This window comes from Mirounga angustirostris, unplaced genomic scaffold, assembly GCF_029215605.1.
Source record: "Mirounga angustirostris isolate CCGP_5_RB_7025 unplaced genomic scaffold, mMirAng1.0.hap1 SCAF_17, whole genome shotgun sequence".
Taxonomy (NCBI): Eukaryota; Metazoa; Chordata; class Mammalia; order Carnivora; family Phocidae; genus Mirounga; species Mirounga angustirostris.
The window spans coordinates 7,118,089-7,137,090 of NW_026991725.1; the positions used below are offsets into that span (position 1 = coordinate 7,118,089).

General features: G+C 40.2%; 1 protein-coding gene across 2 annotated transcripts in view; it reads right to left on the reverse strand.

The window, feature by feature from the left end:
* Positions 1-19,002, reverse strand: part of MYO1D (myosin ID) — a 364,669-nt gene that overhangs the window by 196,300 nt on the left and 149,367 nt on the right. For both annotated transcript variants that reach the window (XM_045889402.3, XM_064582345.1), the window contains exon 15: positions 5,957-6,123. In XM_045889402.3, the coding sequence (XP_045745358.1) occupies positions 5,957-6,123 (167 nt within the window). The remainder of the gene's footprint in view (positions 1-5,956; positions 6,124-19,002) is intronic.

Consider the following 19,002-nt stretch of genomic DNA (forward strand, 5'->3'; position numbering starts at 1 on the left):
AAAATTTTTCATATATATAAAAAGTAAATTTTTTAATATATAAAAAGTATGTATATATGAAAATATATGCTTATTTTTTCCTGTCTAGTTAATTATATCTCTATCCTTCCCATAAATAGTACAAGTCTTTACTTCTCTGTACTTTTCACTCCAATTTTCATTTTTGTTTCAGATTTTTACCAGACTTTTTCCCACTTACAATGGATACATGTTTAGACTTAAAAGTTTCACTGCTTTATTTGTTCAATATTACTTTTTGCATTCCATTTTTCTCTTCTGCATTTATTTTTCCTTTTGCTCCAGAAGATTTTTCAGAGGATCTCTGAATAGTAAATTTTTTGAGCCTATATATGTCAGAAAATATTTTTATTGTACTGACACTCTTGAATGATAATTTGGCATGGAATAAAATTCTTTTTTTATTTTTTTTATTTTTTTATTTTTTTTTTTACAGATTTTATTTATTTATTTATTTGAGAGAGAGAGAGAGAGAGAGAAACAGCATGAGAGGGGAGAGGGTCAGAGGGAGAAGCAGGCTCCCTGCTGAGCCGGGAGCCCGATGTGGGACTCGATCCCAGGACTCCGGGACCATGACCTGAGCCGAAGGCAGTCGCTTAACCAACTGAGCCACCCAGGCGCCCTAAAATTCTTTTTTTAAAAAAAAAAGATTTATTGATTTGAAAGAGAAAGAATTGTGAGTGGGGGAGGGCCAGAGAGTGAGAGAGAGAGAGAGAGAGAGAGAGAGGGAGAGAAAGAATCCTCAAGGAGACTCCCTGCTGAGCATGGAGCCTGATGCAGGGCTCCATCCCAGGACCCCAAGATCATGACCTGAGCCAAAATCAAGAGCCGGCCGTTCAACTAAGCCACCCAGGCGGCCTGGCATGGAATAAAGTTCTAAGTATAAAGTTCATCCCCTCTCACTGTAAAGATATTGCTGCTTTGTCTATTTGCATCAAATGCTGCTAATGAGAAGTCTGATGTCTGTATGCTTCTCATTCCCTGGTAGTACTTTGTCTTTTCTTGGGAGCTCTAAGTATTTTCCTTTATCGCTAACATTCTAAAAGTGAAGATAATGTACTTAATTTCATTTTTAAAAAATTCACATGCTTTCCACTCTGTGTATTCTTTGAATTTGAAGATTTGTCTTTTTTCAGTTCAGGAAAATTCCTGGCCACTCTTTGTTCAAGTACTACTTCTCCCCTCTTCTCTCTCTTCTTTCCTTCGGGTGCTCCTGTTGAACAGCTGTTGGCACTTCTGGATCGACCTTACATACTGCCTGAGCTCTAGTATCTCCCATCTCTCTTTTTCTTTGTGATGAAATCTGCAAGAACTCTTCAACTTGATCTTCCAGTTTACTAATGTGCTTTTTAAAAGAGGTTTAGTTTAATTTTTTTAAATTGTGGTAAATTTTACATACAGTAAAATGCACACATTTAGGTATACAGTTTAACAAGTTTTGGAAAATGTATACACTCATGAAACTGACACCCCATCAAGATGCAGAACATCTCCATAATCTCAGAGAGTGCCCTCTTCTCCCTTCCCATCAGTTCCCCCACTCCAGAACTGACCACGGTTCTGATTTCTGTCTGTTCTTGAACTTCATATAAGTGGCAGCATACAGTATGTATTCTTTGGTGACTATCCTTTGTTCACATAATGTGCTATTCATTCATGTTGCTGTATCAGCCATTCATTCCCTTTAACTCTGGTTAGCAGCCACTGTGTGATTATGTGACACGTTGCTGACTCATTCTCCTGCTGATGAACAATGCTCTCTTCAGTTGTGTTTAATCTAATTTTCATTTTCCAAATCTCCATTTTTTTTTTTTTTTATTTGACAGAGACAGTGAGAGCAGGAACACAAGCAGAGGGAGTGGGAGAGGGAGAAGCAGGCTTCCCGCGGAGCAGGGAGTCTGATGCGGGACTCGATCCCAGGACTCTGGGATCATGACCTGAGCCGAAGGCAGCCGCTTAACGACTGAGCCACCCAGGCGCCCTAATTATTTTTCCTAATAATTACCTGTTCTTGTTTCTGACTTCATATTCCTATTCTAGGACCATAATTCTCTCCTTTATCTCTCTGAAAATATTAAACAGGCTAATTCCAATGCCATTTACTCCTTGCTCTGGTTCCTCAGGGGGTAAGGTTTGGCATCTGCTGGGCTTACTGTCTCTTTTCCATTATCTGGTCTTTCTCAGACGTTTCACTATTATCCTATCTACTTCCACAGAGTCCTGTGTACGTCTTAGCCTTGGCTGGCCTCTTGTAACATGGCGACTTTTGCTTCATGGGTGTCAGCTGTCATGCCTATGATATCCCCCTTGCAGCTACTGAGGTGTCCCTTGTCCTGGCCATTGCGGCCACCTCCTGGTGCTGCAGCTGTGGCCAGCTCCACAGAAACAGTACATGCAGGGTGGTTTCCTGAATGGCAAAAGCAGTCTTTCCTAAAAACTGTGACCTTGGCTTACTCCTGGGTCTTCACAATTGCTTCACTTCATATTTAGGAGGGAGTCACATTTCCAAGGTTCATTGAGACTCAAATCCCTTCTTGATTCCATAGTGTGGCTGTGCATTTTCTTGGTTTTAAAGATACATAATTTACATTATTTGGGGATGTTCTTGGAGTAGAAATGGATTTAGCCTTACGCCACTAAGACCACCATATTTGAAATTCACAGGTTCCTTTGAACTTTTCTATTGTATTTTTATGTGTGTATTAGAAAACATATTCCAATCCTTATAGCATGTCTCCCATGACAAGAAACAAACACACCAAAACCTCCTGAGTCAAATGTAAAAGATATGGATGCACTTGCAAAATTCCTTGTCTCCTCCAAGTCAGGCTTGCTTACTGTTCTCTTACCTTAGCTACTTGCCACGGCTTCCCTTTGTCTCATGATAAAATATTTTCGGTTCAGCCCCATCCTATAGTTACCCTGTCCCACCCTGCTCATGCCAGTATTTAACATCTGCTGATTTTTTATGGGTGATAACAAAAAACCAAATTCTGTGACCAAGCAATTGCTAGAATTCTAAGCATAATAACAACAGACTAGAAATCTTTCTAATATAATTTGACATTGTTTGAAATCAAGACTCCGAATGCACACATCTCTACTCATGAAAACATTCCAACTCTACAGCCTCAATAAGCAAATGAAAAACCAAATCTAAAGGACAGTGTGATTTCAATAAGGAAAATGGTCAGTTTTGAGCATAACCTTTTGATCAGTGTAAAATGAAGTTTGAATTTTCCAGGCTACTGCGCTTTATTCATTCTAAGAGTCTCCATTCAGTGCAACCCCTTTCACTTCTGTGCAAAAGTAGCTGAACGCTGGTGGAGAAAACCAATAATGTTGGTGGTCTCACTGCCCATTGATAACCTCAGATCTCACACGGACACTCGGGTCTTCCTGACAGCAATCCTACCATACAAATCTGTGCTTTCCCACTCTCCAAAATGAGTATTCCCACTTCCCCTCAAACCTCCACACCACCTCCCCTCATCTCCACTCCCCCCCGCTTGGCCTCGCCTCATGCTTGGTTAAGGAAACAGAAGCAATCAGATTGGAACATCATCTTTCCCATCTGCGGACCTTTAAGCCTTTCTGTGTCTGTATTCATATTCTCTGCCTTTTGTCCTGTTGCTATGGGGGAAGTGTCCCTACTCCTACCTAACGCTGACAAACCTTCCACTTGTGCGTGGGATTCTGAGCCTTGCCTTCTCAAGGATATTATGATGATGACAATGACCTCCCTTGGTCCTGCACCTCTGGGTTCTCCCTCTGTTCTGAATCAGCCCCACCTGCGTCTGTTTCCTAGTGTCTCCTGACCTCACACCCCACATTCTTCCCTGCCCTCATTCACAGCACACATTCTTGAGTTGTCTACAGGTGCCCAGCTTCTCACTTCACTTCCCAACCTGTTCAAATCAGGCTCTGCCCAGCCATTTCTCCCTTGGCCGCTATGTTGCCAGATCTAATGCTGAAGCTTCTACCTTTGTCTTACTTGACGACTTGACTGCACAGCAATGTGCCATATGGTAACTACAGTTTTCTTCTCGAAATGATGTCTTCTCTTGGTTTCTGTGACATAACCCTTTTCTGGTATCTCCTCTATCTCATTGGTGGCTCCTTTTCTTCTCTTTGGTGGTTCCTTCATGTCAGATCACAAACCTAAGTGTTTGAATGGGCCTCGTTCTCTTCTCTATCCAGTTCTGAGACTTTATACGTCATTTCTAGACTAATGACTCCAGCATCTCTATCTCCAATCTGCACTTCTTTCTGGATATGTGTATTTAATAGCTCATTTAATATTTCTACCTAGATTTTCAGTCTACCTAAAAGTCAAGAGACAAACCTTGATTCCATCCTTGCCCCTGTTCCATGACCTCTTCCTCAAGTTTCTCTTACCCAATCTTATCTCAGCAAATGGTATATGCTTACCCATGCCAAAATCTAATTGTGATCCTTCACTCCTCTCTCTCTCCCTCTCTTATCTAGCCAATCCATGAGCAAGCCTGGTCAACCTTCCCCTAAAACATACCCAAATCTGTCCACTACCCTTGCATCTACAATCATCTCTTGTTCAAGGCACGAACAAGCCCCCTCTCCCAGGCTCCCACAGTAACATCCCTAAATGTCTCCTTGCTTCCTATCCACACAGCAGTCACAGTATCTCCTCAAACAGCCATAAGATTAGGTTGCTCCCTGCTTAAAATCCACCAATGGGTTCCTGCCAGATTTAGTCAAAATCTAAACTGTTTAGTCTGGATTATAAAACTCGACATGATCTGGCCCCTGTCCACCTCTCTGATCTCATCTCACACCCCTGCCCTGTCACTGAGCAGCCTCCAGCCACACGGCTACGCTTGCTACCTAACACACCACACTCACTACCACAACTGAGCCTCTCCTTCACTGTTCCCTCTGCCCCACCTGCTGTTCCCTCTGATGTTCGCATGGCTGGCTCCTTCCTGCCATTATTATCTCCTTAGAGACTCTTCTGAGCACCCAATATTTTATCTATTTATTCATATTCTGTGGCATCTGTAGTCTCGAACACAGGAAATGTTCAGTAAATATTTTTAGATAAGTGAACAGAAGGAATTTAAAGGGACTTTATGAGTCCCAGTTGTCAACTATCATTATTATTACTAACAATAAATAACAGGAGCAATGATATCTTACATATATTGAATGACTGCTATATGCCAGGTTCCATTCTAACTGCTTTATACACACATACACACACAGACACACACACAATCTCATTTAATTCTCCAGCAACCCTAAAAAGTAGTTGTTATTATTATTACCCCATTTTTTAACACGTGAGGAAACAGAGGCATGGAAAGATAATGTAATTTGCCCATGGTCAAAAAGCCAAGAAATGGCAAAGCCAGGATTCAAATCAGGTAGACTAATTGCACGGTCTCCATGATTAACTGCTTAATATTTTGTTATTATGGTAATTACTAATATCGGTAAGGACAGACAGCATTAACTGAACATCTACTATGTGTCAGGCACCTAGCTTTTTTTACTTAGGTTAACTTAATCCTCACAACAACAGCCTTACAGGTAGTGTTATTAAACTCATTTTACAGATGGAGAAACAAAGTCAAAGACGTTAAATTTCTAGCCCAAGATCACACAGCAAATGATTGGCATACCCAAGATTCCAACCCAGATGTGACTCTGAATCTAGGTTCTTTCTACCAAACTACAACACCCACATTTTTCCCCCCACAGAATGAATCTTTCCTCATGGTCTATAAACCATAAACTCAGGGAGACTCTTGTGCTGAATGAGAAAGTTTTTCATATTTGCCGTTCCCTTGACTCTTACTCATTTGGCAAATATTCAGAGTATTTAATCTGTGCTAATGCACTGTCCTACATGGGGAGGACCCCAGATTTGTCGATGTCTGTCAGGGTTCTTTATTCTCACCTGTGAAGAAACTTCTCGTATGTCTGGCGGAAGGCAAACCCCGCCCGCCGCACCCTCACGTTTTCCAGTAGTCCAAGATACTCTACTTGGTGCCGGCAGCGCTCATCATCAAATATCTGTGGGGATTTCTTGTCATTGGGTTTGATGCAACGTACATAATAGGGCTCCTAAAGAAATAAATCAGCAAATGGTAAGTTTCACTGGAGAAAAATCCCAAACTAAGGACTCTAACATGTAATTAGTGTTAATTGTGTCAAATTAAGCTCAGTGCCTCTATAATTTCTCAGACATATACTTGTGAATAAAGTAGTTATTCTTCCTTTCCCTTCAAGATTGGGAGTTCTTGTGCATCTAGCTAAAATTTTGTTTTATTATATTTTAGGAATTCATCAGGAACTGCAGAAAGGGGATAAAACTAAGGAGTAAATAATTGAGATGTGTAAACATTGAGTTTATGTGTATTTATGAAAAGATGGTTAAAAAGGAACAGAAAGAGTAATTTAATAGAAAGAGGCAGGAGCCATGAAAAAGATGAACTGCAATGAAGAACATAAAACGTAAGCCCAGCTCTGGCACATAGTAGGTGCTCTGTAAGCGTCAGCTGCCATCATGGCCGCCATCCATCGTCATTGTCATCATCCTCACCATCATCATGTTAGTTTGTGCTTTTGAAAAAGAGATTAAAACTTGTAAGTAGAGAAGTCACAAAACCTCCTGTAGGTGTCACTGACTCTAAGAAAGAGCCTACCAAGAAAGCCCTCCCTCTGGGCCAATTAAGTTTTCTACCATGCATTAGATCATAACTCCTTTTAAGTATAAAACTGTGCTGGTGTAAGACAGATCCTGGTTTGCTGAAGGTAACAAATTCTCACTGGATGAATCAAGGTCAAACGTATCCTACTTACCAGAGCAAAGAGTTACTTTCCCTTCTCTGATCTATAACCTATCAGACACACACAGATGCACTTTATTTAAGAGATAGAGTCCTCTGTAGATAGGCGATTTTGAGCTCTACTGAGGGCTGGAGGTAAAAGGAAGTAGTCAATAATTTAAGAAATAAGAGAGATTTGAAGAATGTGAAGTTACTTGCATTCTGAACAGAGTGAGTTTTCAACATCTACACAGGAAGCTCCAAGGACAGATTTATCATGCTGCATTCCTTGGTGGAAAAAATGCCACTTTTTTTCCTTTTTCAAGGCCCTGCTATGTTCATTTCCTATTGCTGCCACAGCGGATTACCACTTAAAAGCACAAAGTTGAACAAAAATAAAAATGGCCGCACTAATGCTTCAGCGAAGCTCAATTTTAAAGTAACCTTTTTCCTCTCTTCCGCAAAGCTCCCCTCCTCCCTTCTTAGCCTTTTGTTTCGGGAACCCGGTACCACACTAAAGACATGATGAAGGAGGCTGGTAGCACCTACACAATTCCTGTCAAACCCGGCTAGATCCTATATTTCCCTATAAACCACCCAGCCCCTTCCTCCCATAGGGTTTGCAGTTTTTGAAGGCCATGGCCTGTGCAGCCTCCTTTGCCCCGCAAAGCAAGAAAGCTCTCATTCCTCTTTATCTCAAACTCTGTCTTTTGCCTTGTGCTTTGGCTCCAAAGCACGGAGGTCAGTTTTCTACACCACCACAAATCTAGTGGCTTAAACCAACACAAATATATTCTCATAGAACTCTGGAGGTCAGCAGTCTGAGATGAGCCTCACCGGGCTAAAAATCCACGCTGTGATCTTCTAGAGACTCTTAGAGAGAACGCACTTTCTTAATCTTTTCCAGCTTCTAGAGGCTGCCCACATTCTTTGGCCTGTGGCCTCCTTCCATCTTGAAAGCCAGTAATGGCCTGTTAAGTCTTTCAAATGATACTATCTCCCTGGTTCTGACTCTTCTGCATTCCTCTTTCCCTTTGAAAGACTCTTAAATTTACAAAGGTCCTACCTGGACAATGCAGGATAATCTCTTTAAGTTCAGAACCAGCAATCTTAACTCCACCTGCAACCTTCATTCTACCTTGCCATTCAACATAACATGTTTACAGGTTCTGGGGATTAGGGCATGGGTAACCTTGGGAGGCTGTGGTATAATAATAATAATAATAATAATAATAATAATAATAATAATAATATCTCCATCTCTCTCCCTCTCTTTCTCTCTGGACTTTGTCACAGGTCCTAGCATAGAACTTCTTAAACCTTCGGAATTTCCTCAGTGGTAAGAGTGTCTTTGTTATGCTAATGAGATGACTCCTGCCCAGTTCCCAGATAGCTTCAGGATGGGGGGTGGGCATCAAAAAAACCCTCCATAGGATTAGAGAAGGGACTTTCAGCAACCTGATCTCCACAGAAGGAAGGCTGGAGGTTGAGTCCAGTCATGGGCTAATGACTTACTCAATAATGCTTGTGTAATAAAACCCTTATTTAAAAAAACCGTCATTCAAAAAAACACTCAAGACACCGAGGCCCCAAAGAGCTTTTTGGCTGGTGAACATATCAATGTACGGGGAGGGTGATGTAACCTGTCTCCATGGGGAGAAGCTCTTGCTCTCTGGATGTCCAGACCTCCCAGACCTTGTCACTGTGTGCATCTCTTCATCGGGCTGTTCCAGGTAGTGGTAGAACTGAACTGAATTGTAGAACACTCCGTCCATCAGTGTCTGAGAACCGGTGTTGAAATGCAGAGGCCATTACTCTGCCTACAACACCTGCCTTTTTTCATCACACTGTGGTAGCTTTAAAGACAGGACCACAATATTTCGCTGGACTTCCCAATGAAGAGGTGAATTTTCCACCCCACTCCCGGGATCTGGGCTGGCCCTGTGACTTGTCTTAACCAAAAGAATATGGCAGAAGTGATACTGGGTTACTCGTGGACACTCAGCCTTGAGGCGCTTTGAACTTTTGGAATACTTCTTCCATCACGTGAAGAAACCCAGGACTAAAAACTATATGAAGAAAGAGGCCAAGTTATCCAGTCATTCAGCCATGGCATTTGGGGAGCCATTTTAAACCATTTAGACTTGGTGAGCCCCAGTGAGACCAGACAAACTGGCTAGTCAACCCACCAAATCATGAGACACAATAAATTGCTGTTGTTCTAGGCACTACATTTTAGGGTGATTTGTTATGAATTAATAGACAACTGATACTTCTTCCCTATTCTGGAACACCAATCCCTGGCTTAGGTATTAAGCAGAGATTTGATATTATTACAAAGTACAAGCAGAATCTTACTTTAGAAAATAGTGATAGGTGACCACATGTTCATGAATCTCTAATGGTTTTCAAATGGAAGATTTATACGGGGAGATTGTGGCTCACTTTTTAAAAGTTTAAATAAATTTAAAACAAACTTAATGGGATGGGGAAGGCAGAGAGGGGGTACTATTTACTTGAGAATTTTCTGCAAGTCTCCTGGGATATGGGACCTTTACTGCTTGACAAATAAACTGAAAGAAGTATCACTGAGCACAGCAAATATCAAAATGCTGCTAGATCTATCTGTATACTTTGGCAGTGGTGTAACAGAATAAAAATCACACAGAATCAGGACACTCGGGTATTTGTTGTTTCTGCTCTTAACTAGCTATGATAAAGTCTCTCTGAACCTAATAACCTAATTTATGAAAACAGGATATTAGGGCTTCCATGTTAGTAATGACAGATTAGGTAATTTAAACCAACACCCATGCTGGGGACATGTGAGATAGGCAATTAAAATATACAAAAAACACCTGCTTAAAGACAGCGGAGAATTAAATTATGGGACCAGAATCTAGGAGGAGGAGGATGCCACGCAAGTTGCCAGGTTTGAGGCCTCCTTTTCCCCTGGGAAATTTACCAACTCCAGAGGAAGTGGATGGGATCTAAGCAGAGGTTGTGATAGCCTCATAAGGCTAGTGGGAAAGAGATCAGAGAGTAGGGCCTGAAAAGGAGGTCATGGGTAAACCCCTCTCACTCTGGGCTGGGATCCAAAAAGGCTGCCACTAGCAACGAGGGTGAGTCAGAAGTAGGCACTCTCTCACAGGGACTTGAAATTGGAGCAGCTGATTTGAAATACTAGTGCTCTTAGCTGCTTAAAAGGAGCAAAAGTCAATCTTTACTGGAGAAAGATTACATAAACTTGGGTCTCCAGTTATTTCTATAAACAATTTTGCCAATATAACGTTGGGAGCAAAATAAAAATTAACCAGACACATAAGGAACCAAGATAACAAGAATGAGAAACAGCAAAACATATAAAATAAACAGATCTGCAGAAATCCAGATATTGGAGTTATCAGAGATAATAAAATAACTATGCTTACTGTGCTGAAGATGACAGAAGACAATACTGAGAATTTTTTAGAGAACCAGAAACTATAAAAAAGAACCAAATCAAATGCATAACCTAGGACTGAAAAATACAATGATGGGAATTGAGAAGTCAGTGGACCAGTCTTTGAATGTATTTCTGGGAAGAAATTTCCAAGAATGAAGCACGGAGAGATGAAAAGATGAAATGACAGAGAGGTTAGGAGGCACGGCAGACACAGTGGGACGGCCTGCAGAGGAGACAGAAGAGACAGAGGCAGGACTTGAAGAGCTAACAGCCAAGAACCTGGCAAAACTGATAAAAAACAATCAAACAGTGACAAACTGAAGAAGTCCTACAAATTATGAGCAGGATTAAAAAAAAAAAAATCAACACCTAGGAACGCTGTAGTAAAACTTCGGAATACCGAAGCAAAGCAGCCAGAGGAGAAAAGATCCGTTACCTCAGGAGCAACAGACTGACAGCTGACTTCTCACAAGAAACAATGGCATCCAGAAGACAAAGGACTATTATCTTTGAAGTAAGGAAAGAACTGCCAATGTAGAATTCTGCACCCAGCAAAAATATTCTTCACAAGTGAAAACAGTACACAATATTTTCAAGTAAACAAAACCAGAGACTCTGTCAACAACAGATCTCAAATATAACAGGATGAAATTCAGGGATAAGAAAAATGGTCCCAGATGAAGGTCAGTGATACAGAAAGAGGAAAAAAGAAGTGATAAATGAGTAAATCTAAACAGATACTGACTATATGTAGTAGTAACAGCAACGATATGATGTCATCATTTTGCTGGCTACACATACAATTAAAATACATGACCAAAATAGCACAGACATTGAGAGGAAGGCAGATGGAATTATAACATTTTATGGACCCCCCCACCCCCCAAAAATGTTTTGTGGACCTTCCATCTTCCAGGAAGGAGGTAAAAGTACCAAATTATATTAGATTTTTATATTGAAGAGTGGAATTATAATCAATCAAATAACCACCAAAATAATATTATGATATAAATCTTCCAAAATAACAAAGGGAATAATAAAAAATAATTGCAACACTGAGTGGCAGGGGTCAGAGGATCACGTTCTGACTCAAAAGACTCACAGGCCACACTTGGCATGTGTTTACTCAGGACAAAAACATGGCTTGCCAAGAGAAGTGTCACAGCCCCTTGCAGCTGTCCAAACACAGTTAGGTGACAGCTTAGGGGCGAAGAGATAAGATCCACATTGGGAGGGTATGGAAAGTGCCCTTGGTTTAAAAGCCTCATGCCCCACAGTATCCAATATCCCTTTTAAATAGATCTGAAGACATAGCATCCAGGGTCCTCAAAAGGGACATGCTTAATACATGAGTCCCCATATTCAGGGAAGCCCAAATATGTCATCCCCACATACATTTCTTATTCTCCCAGCAGAGATGCAATTTACAAACAGGGGTAATTTTTATCATAAGCAATACTGTGTACTAATACTGTCGATATACATCTTACTACATTAATGGGAACAGAGCTAGAAATTTAATGGAGGGTTAATTGTTGAGCAGAAGGAACAGAATTTTGTTAACCTTTTGCCCACAATGACCAATTAAAAAGAAAGTTACAAAGGAAAGAAAAAGAAATACAGAAGCATCAAATAGGAAACACTAATGAGACAGTCAATTTAAATGCAACTACATTAAAAGCATAGAAACTACATTATAGAAAACTAAAAGTAATGTAGAGTAATGGACTAAGTGATATATTCAAAAGACAAAGATTGTCAGCTTGCATAAAAAAGCAAATCTTATTTACTATACGCTACTTACAAGGCACATACTTGAAACATAAGGATACGGAAAGGTTGAAAGTGAAAGAGTGGAAAAAGATATACCATGCAAACCCTGGCCACAAAAGAAGGTGGTGTTAACTATTTATTCATGCAAAGCTGACTTTAAGGCAAAAAGCAGTACAGAAATAGGCATTTCATAATGATAAATAACTCAAATACTAGGAAGAAATAATAGTTCTAATTTGAATAAGCCTAAATAAATTCTTAAAATATCCAAAGCCAAAACAGAAAGTACAAGGAAAAGCAGACAAATTCAGAATCACAGTAGATTTTGTCACATTTTGGCACTGACAAAACAAAAACATTAGTAAGAATGCAGAAAAATCGGACAACAGTATGAGTAGCAGACTTGACCTGATAGGTGTGTATAGAGTACAATGCAAATTATTTTTATATATATAAACAAAATATATACATAAAGAAAATTTAACAAATTTCTAAGGACTGAAATCACACAGAGTATATTATATCCTCTGAACGAATGAGATTAAGCTAGAAATCAAGGGAAAAAAATAATTAGAAAATCTTACAGGTTTGGAGATTAAGAAAATAATTCTAAATGACCTTTGGGTCAAAAAGAAAATTAGAGCATAAATTTAGAAATACTTGTAACTCAATAGTTCATACAATTATGTGGGCAAAGCAATCTTTGTATAATATATCATTTGACTAGTAAAAGTAACTTTACTCAACAGAAACCAGTTAAATGGAATTTTACCAATATTAACTGATTTGCATAGGAAGTGTGAACACTGGATTAGATGCTAATGACCAACTAAGGGCTGGGGGAATGCCCTTCCATCCTATTTGGTAATATAAAAATCTTCAGTTAAGGAATCCAGTGGAAATACTTTCTCTATATTTAATCAGCATTCTGCCTCAATTTATAAATGCCGCCTCCTCTCTCATTTATAAATATCCAGACTGATTCAGCCTAAGAAATCCTAAATTTGACAAATTCAAGTGTTACTTATAAAGGTTAAACTGCAAAAGTTAATACTGATCTCGTTCTCTTGCACATTTTAACCGGTTTCTCCCTATATTTTATGGAAAACATTATTTGTGAAAGTACACCAGTTGGTATACGTAGTAGCCAGAAGATACTGTATTTAGACATTAACCCATTTAACTTGCTTTGAACACTGCCAAATAGAGTCACAGGGCAGATTCAAGTTCATTTAATAATTCACTGACCATCTGCTTAGCGTGTGCTTTATTAGGTATCAAGGGGTATATCAAATTAGTAGAACTCACTCCCTGTATTTATTTATTTATTTATTTATTTATTTAATTTTTTAAATTTTTTTTATTTTTTAAAGATTTTATTTATTTATTTGAGAGAGAGAATGAGAGACAGAGAGCATGAGAGGGAGGAAGGTCAGAGGGAGAAGCAGACTCCCTGCCGAGCAGGGAGCCCGATGTGGGACTCGATCCCAGGACTCCAGGATCATGACCTGAGCCGAAGGCAGTCGCCCAACCAACTGAGCCACCCAGGCGCCCTCACTCCCTGTATTTAAAAGACCGAGAATCTAGGTGGAAAGACAAGGCATGCATTAACACATGGTAGATTCTGAAACCAGGTGAGGAAGTCAGGACTTCCACTTCTGGTAGTGCAGGACTAAGCAACACCATCAATCTTCCTGATAACTTCACTAGGGAAAGTGCTAGACAGATATGGGGTGGGGGAGAATCTTAAATGCATCAAAGAGCTAATAAGATAACCGAGATAAGAGGGGCGCCTGGGTGGCTCGGTTGTTAAGCGTCTGCCTTCGGCTCAGGTCATGGTCCCGGGGTTCTGGGATCGAGCCCCGCATCCGGCTCCCTGCTCAGTGGGAGGCCCGCTTCTCCCTCTCCCACTCCCCCTGCCTGTGTTCCCTCTCTCACTGTGTCTCTCTCTGTCAAATAAATAAATAAAATCTTAAAAAAAAAAAAAAAAAAGATAACCGGGATAAGAATAAGACTAAAATCCAAAGGGATGAGGCCAGCCTTCAGGGCTGCTTTCCTCTGGACAGACAGCCTTGTGGGGCCAGGGGGCTGCAGGCTGGAACCCAAGGCCATGGAGAAGGGACAGTGGTCTGAAATCCTGAGGAGCTAACCCTGGGAGTCCAAGGGGAATGGAAAACAATCTGGCCCATCGCTAAGCCACTCCAGGCCCTGAACTTGGATTGAAGTGATCCCAGATTGTCAGAATTTGTCTGATAAATCTTTTTAAACTTTCAGCTCTTCTGGATTCTTTGTCTTTGATTTGATTTGACAATTTTTATCCATTTTTACATTCAATGTAATCACTAGTATGCTTGGGTTTCTTTCTACCATCTTAATTTTTTCTGGCTTTCCTATGTTCTTTTGTCTCCTCTTTCCTGTGTTTTTTAGAACAGATTATTTGCTTCTCATTCTGGCTCTGCTTCCCCCCGCCCCACAACTAGTTTAGAAGTTATAACTTCATTTCTATTCTTTTCATGACTCCATGAGGACATTTAACCTGCATTTGTGTGTCACCAGGGTTATAAGCTAAGCAATATTTTTATTATTTTCCTGAATGACCACGGATCTTAAACACCTGAATTATAATCACCCACCCTTTCAGTTTATATGCTAGTGTTGTGCTATTTAATTCTAATCTGTATTTTTAATCCAATAAAATATTATTTTACAGTTTATTTATACACAGCCACCTTGACCAATTTCTTTGCCCTTCTTTTTGCATTTCAGGCTTTCATTTTATATACTCTTCCTCTGGCCTGATGTACATATCCTTTAGAATTTCCTCTAGGGTGCTTTTAACTCTTTTTTTCTTTTTCAGAAAGATTCTTTATTGTGTCTTTGTTCTTTTTTTTTTTTTTTTCCTTAAGTAGGCTCCACACCCAGCGCAGAGCCCAATGCAGGGCTTGAACTCACGACCCTGAGACCAAGACCTGAGGTGAGATCAAGAGTCAGATGCTTAACCGACTGAGCCACTCAGGTGCCCCTACTGTGTCTTTGTTCTTGAAACATATATATTCTTGGCACAGAATTTTGGTTTACACTTCTTTTCTCTCAGACTCTAATTCTTTTAAGCAAATCTGCTTTTAATGCATTTTCTTAGCCTTTGATGTTCTGAGATTTCACAATGTGCTTAAATGCAGATTTCTTATAATTTTTCCAGCTTGGGATATAGCAGAGTTCCTGACTCCCCAGAGTGTTATCTTTCATCACTGTTGAAATTCTCAGCAATATATTTCCCAATATTGCTCTGCCCATCCTCTCCTTTCCTTGGGTAACTCTGATTAAATGCACATTAGACCTTTTCATTTTATCTTCCGTGTCTCTTAAGAGTGTCTCTTTTTTTTTTTTTTAATTTCTTGGTCTAAGTAGAATCCTGGATAATTTCCTTTATTCTTTCTTTCATTTCTCTATTCTCTCTTCAGCTTTGTCTAAACTGATGCTAAAACTGTTTCTTAATTTTAGTTTTTACTTCTATCAATTGCCTACCTACTTGCTCTTTCTCATATTTTTAGGTCTTTGATTTCTTAAAACATATTAAACATTCTTATATTGTTTCTAGTAATTCCACTCTAAGAAGTTTTCATGACTCTGAATCTTGTTTAGTCTGACTCTTGCACATGGTACTTTGTTTATGTGTGTAGGAATTCTTTTTTTTTTTTTTTAAGATTTTATTATTTATTTGAGAGAGAGAATGAGATAGAGAGAGCATGAGAGGGGGGAGGGTCAGAGGGAGAAGCAGACTCCCTGCCGAGCAGGGAGCCCGATGCGGGACTCGATCCCGGGACTGCAGGATCATGACCTGAGCCGAAGGCAGTCGCTTAACCAACTGAGCCACCCAGGCGCCCCTATGTGTGTAGGAATTCTTAATGGGAACCCCTTATTGTACTGAAAACGTTATCTGTGGAAATTCTTTAAGGTCTGGTATGAAGGTGGTTTCTTTTTTTTTTTTTAATTTTTTTATTGTTATGTTAATCCCCATACATTACATCATTAGTTTTAGATGTAGTGTTCCATGATTCATTGTTTGTACATAACACCCAGTGCTCCATGCAGAACGTGCCCTCCTCAATACCCATCACCAGGCTAACCCATCCTCCCACCCCCTTCCCCTCTAGAACCCTCAGTTTGTTTTTCAGAGTCCATCGTCTCTCATGGTTCGTCTACCCCTCCGATTTCCCTCCCTTCATACTTCCCCTCCTCCTATCTTCTTCTTTTTTTTTCTTAACATATATTGCATTATTTGTTTCAGAGATTCAACAGTCTTGCACAATTCACAGCGCTTACCAGAGCACATACCCTCCCCAGTATCTATCACCCAGTCAGCCCATCCCTCCCACCCCACCCCCCACTCCAGCAACCCTCAGTTTGTTTCCTGAGATTAAGAATTCCTCATATCAGTGAGGTCATATGACACATGTCTTTCTCTGTTTGACTTATTTCGCTCAGCATAAAACCCTCCAGTTCCAACCACGTCGTTGCAAATGGCGGGATCTCATTCCTTTTTTTTTTTTTTTTTAAGATTTTATTTATTTATTCATGAGAGACAGAGATTGAGAGAGAGTCAGGGGGAGAAGCAGGCTCCCAAGGAGCACGGAGCCCGATGCGGGACTCGATCCCAGGACGCTGGGATCATGACCTGAGCCAAAGGCAGATGCTTAACCATCTGAGCCACCCAGGCGCCCGGGATCTCATTCCTTTTGATGGCTGCATAATATTCCATTGTATAAATATACCACCTCTTCTTTATCCATTCATCTGTCGATGGACATCTTGGCTCTTTCCACAGTTTGGCTATTGTGGACATTGCTGCTATAAACATCAGGGTGCATGTACCCTTTCGGATCCCTACTTTTGTACCTTTGGGGTAAATACCCAGTAGTGCAATTGCTGGATCATATGGTAGCTCTATTTTCAACTTTTTGAGGAACCTCCATACTGTTTTCCAGAGTGGCTGCACCAGCTTGCATTCCCACCAACAGTGTCTGAGGGTTCCCCTTTCTCCACATCCCCGCCAACATCTGTCGTTTCCTGACTTGTTAATTTTAGCCATTCTGACTGGTGTGAGGTGGTATCTCATTGAGGTTTTGATTTGGATTTCCCTGATGCCAAGCGATATTGAGCACTTTTTCATGTGTCTCTTGGCCATTTGGAGGTCTTCTTTGGAAAAATGCCTGTTCATGTCTTCTGCCCATTTCTTGATTGGATTCGTTGTTCTTTGGGTGTTGAGTTTGATAAGTTCTTTATAGATTTTGGATACTAGCCCTTTATCTGATATGTCATTTGCAAATATCTTCTCCCATTCTGTCGGTTGTCTTTTGGTTTTGTTGACTGTTTCCTTTGCTTTGCAAAAGCTTTTTATTTTGATAAAGTCCCAATAGTTCATTTTTACCCTTGCTTCCCTTGCCTTTGGCGATGTTTCTAGGAAGAAGTTGCTGCGGCTGAGGTCGAAGAGGTTGCTGCCTGTGTTCTCTTTTAGGATTTTGATGGACTCCTGTCTCACATTGAGGTCTTTCAACCATTTGGAGTCTATTTTCGTGTGTGGTGTAAGGAAATGGTTCAGTTTCATTCTTCTGCATGTGGCTGTCCAATTTTCCCAACACCATTTGTTGAAGAGACTGTCTTTTTTCCATTGGCCATTCTTTCCTACTTTGTCAAAGATTAGTTGACCATAGAGTTGAGGGTCCATTTCTGGGCTCTCTATTCTGTTCCATTGATCTATGTGCCTGTTTTTGTGCCAGTACCATACTGTCTTGATGATGACAGCTTTGTAATAGAGCTGGAAGTCCGGAATTGTGATGCCGCCAGCTTTGCTTTTCTTTTTCAACATTCCTCTGGCTATGTGGGGTCTTTTCTGGTTCCGTACAAATTTTAGGATGATTTGTTCCATTTCTTTGAAAAAAGTGGATGGTATTTTGATGGGGATTGCATTGAATGTGTAGACTGCTCTAGGTAGCATTGACATCTTCACAATATTTGTTCTTCCAATCCATGAGCATGGAACGTTTTTCCATTTCTTTGTGTCTTCCTCAATTTCTTTCAAGAGTATTTTATAGCTTTCTGAGTACAGATCCTTTGCCTCTTTGGTTAGATTTATTCCTAGGTATCTTATGGTTTTGGGTGCAACTGTAAATGGGATCGACTCCTTAATTTCTCTTTCTTCTGTCTTGTTGTTGGTGTATAGGAATGCCACTGATTTCTGTGCATTGATTTTCTATCCTGCCACTTTACTGAATTCCTGTATGAGTTCTAGCAGTTTTGGGGTGGAGTCTTTGGGGTTTTCCACATAAAGTATCATATCACCTGCAAAGAGTGAGAGTTTGACTTCTTCTTTGCCCATTTGGATGCCTTTGATTTCTTTTTGTTGTCTGATGGCTGTGGCTAGGACTTCTAATACTATGTTAAATAGCAGTGGTGATAGTGGACATCCCTGCCACGTTCCTGACCTTAGGGGGAAAGCTCTCAGTTTTTCCCCATTGAGAATGATATTCGCTGTAGGTTTTTCATAGATGGCTTTTATGATATTGAGGTATGTACCCGCTATGCCTATACTCTGAAGAGTTTTGATCAAGAAAGGATGCTGTACTTTGTCAAATGCTTTTTCTGCATCTATTGAGAGGATCATATGATTCTTGTTCTTTTGTTAATGTATTGTATCATGTTGATTGATTTGCGGATGTTGAACCAAGCTTGTAGCCCAGGGATGAATCCCACTTGGTCGTGGTGAATAATCCTTTAAATGTACTGTTGGATCCTATTGGCTAGTATTTTGGTGAGAATTTAGGCATCCATGTTCATCAGGGATATTGGTCTGTAATTCTCCTTTTGGATGGGGTCTTTGTCTGGTTTTGGGATCAAGATAATGCTGGCCTCATAAAATGAGTTTGGAAGTTTTCCTTCCGTTTCTATTTTTTGGAACAG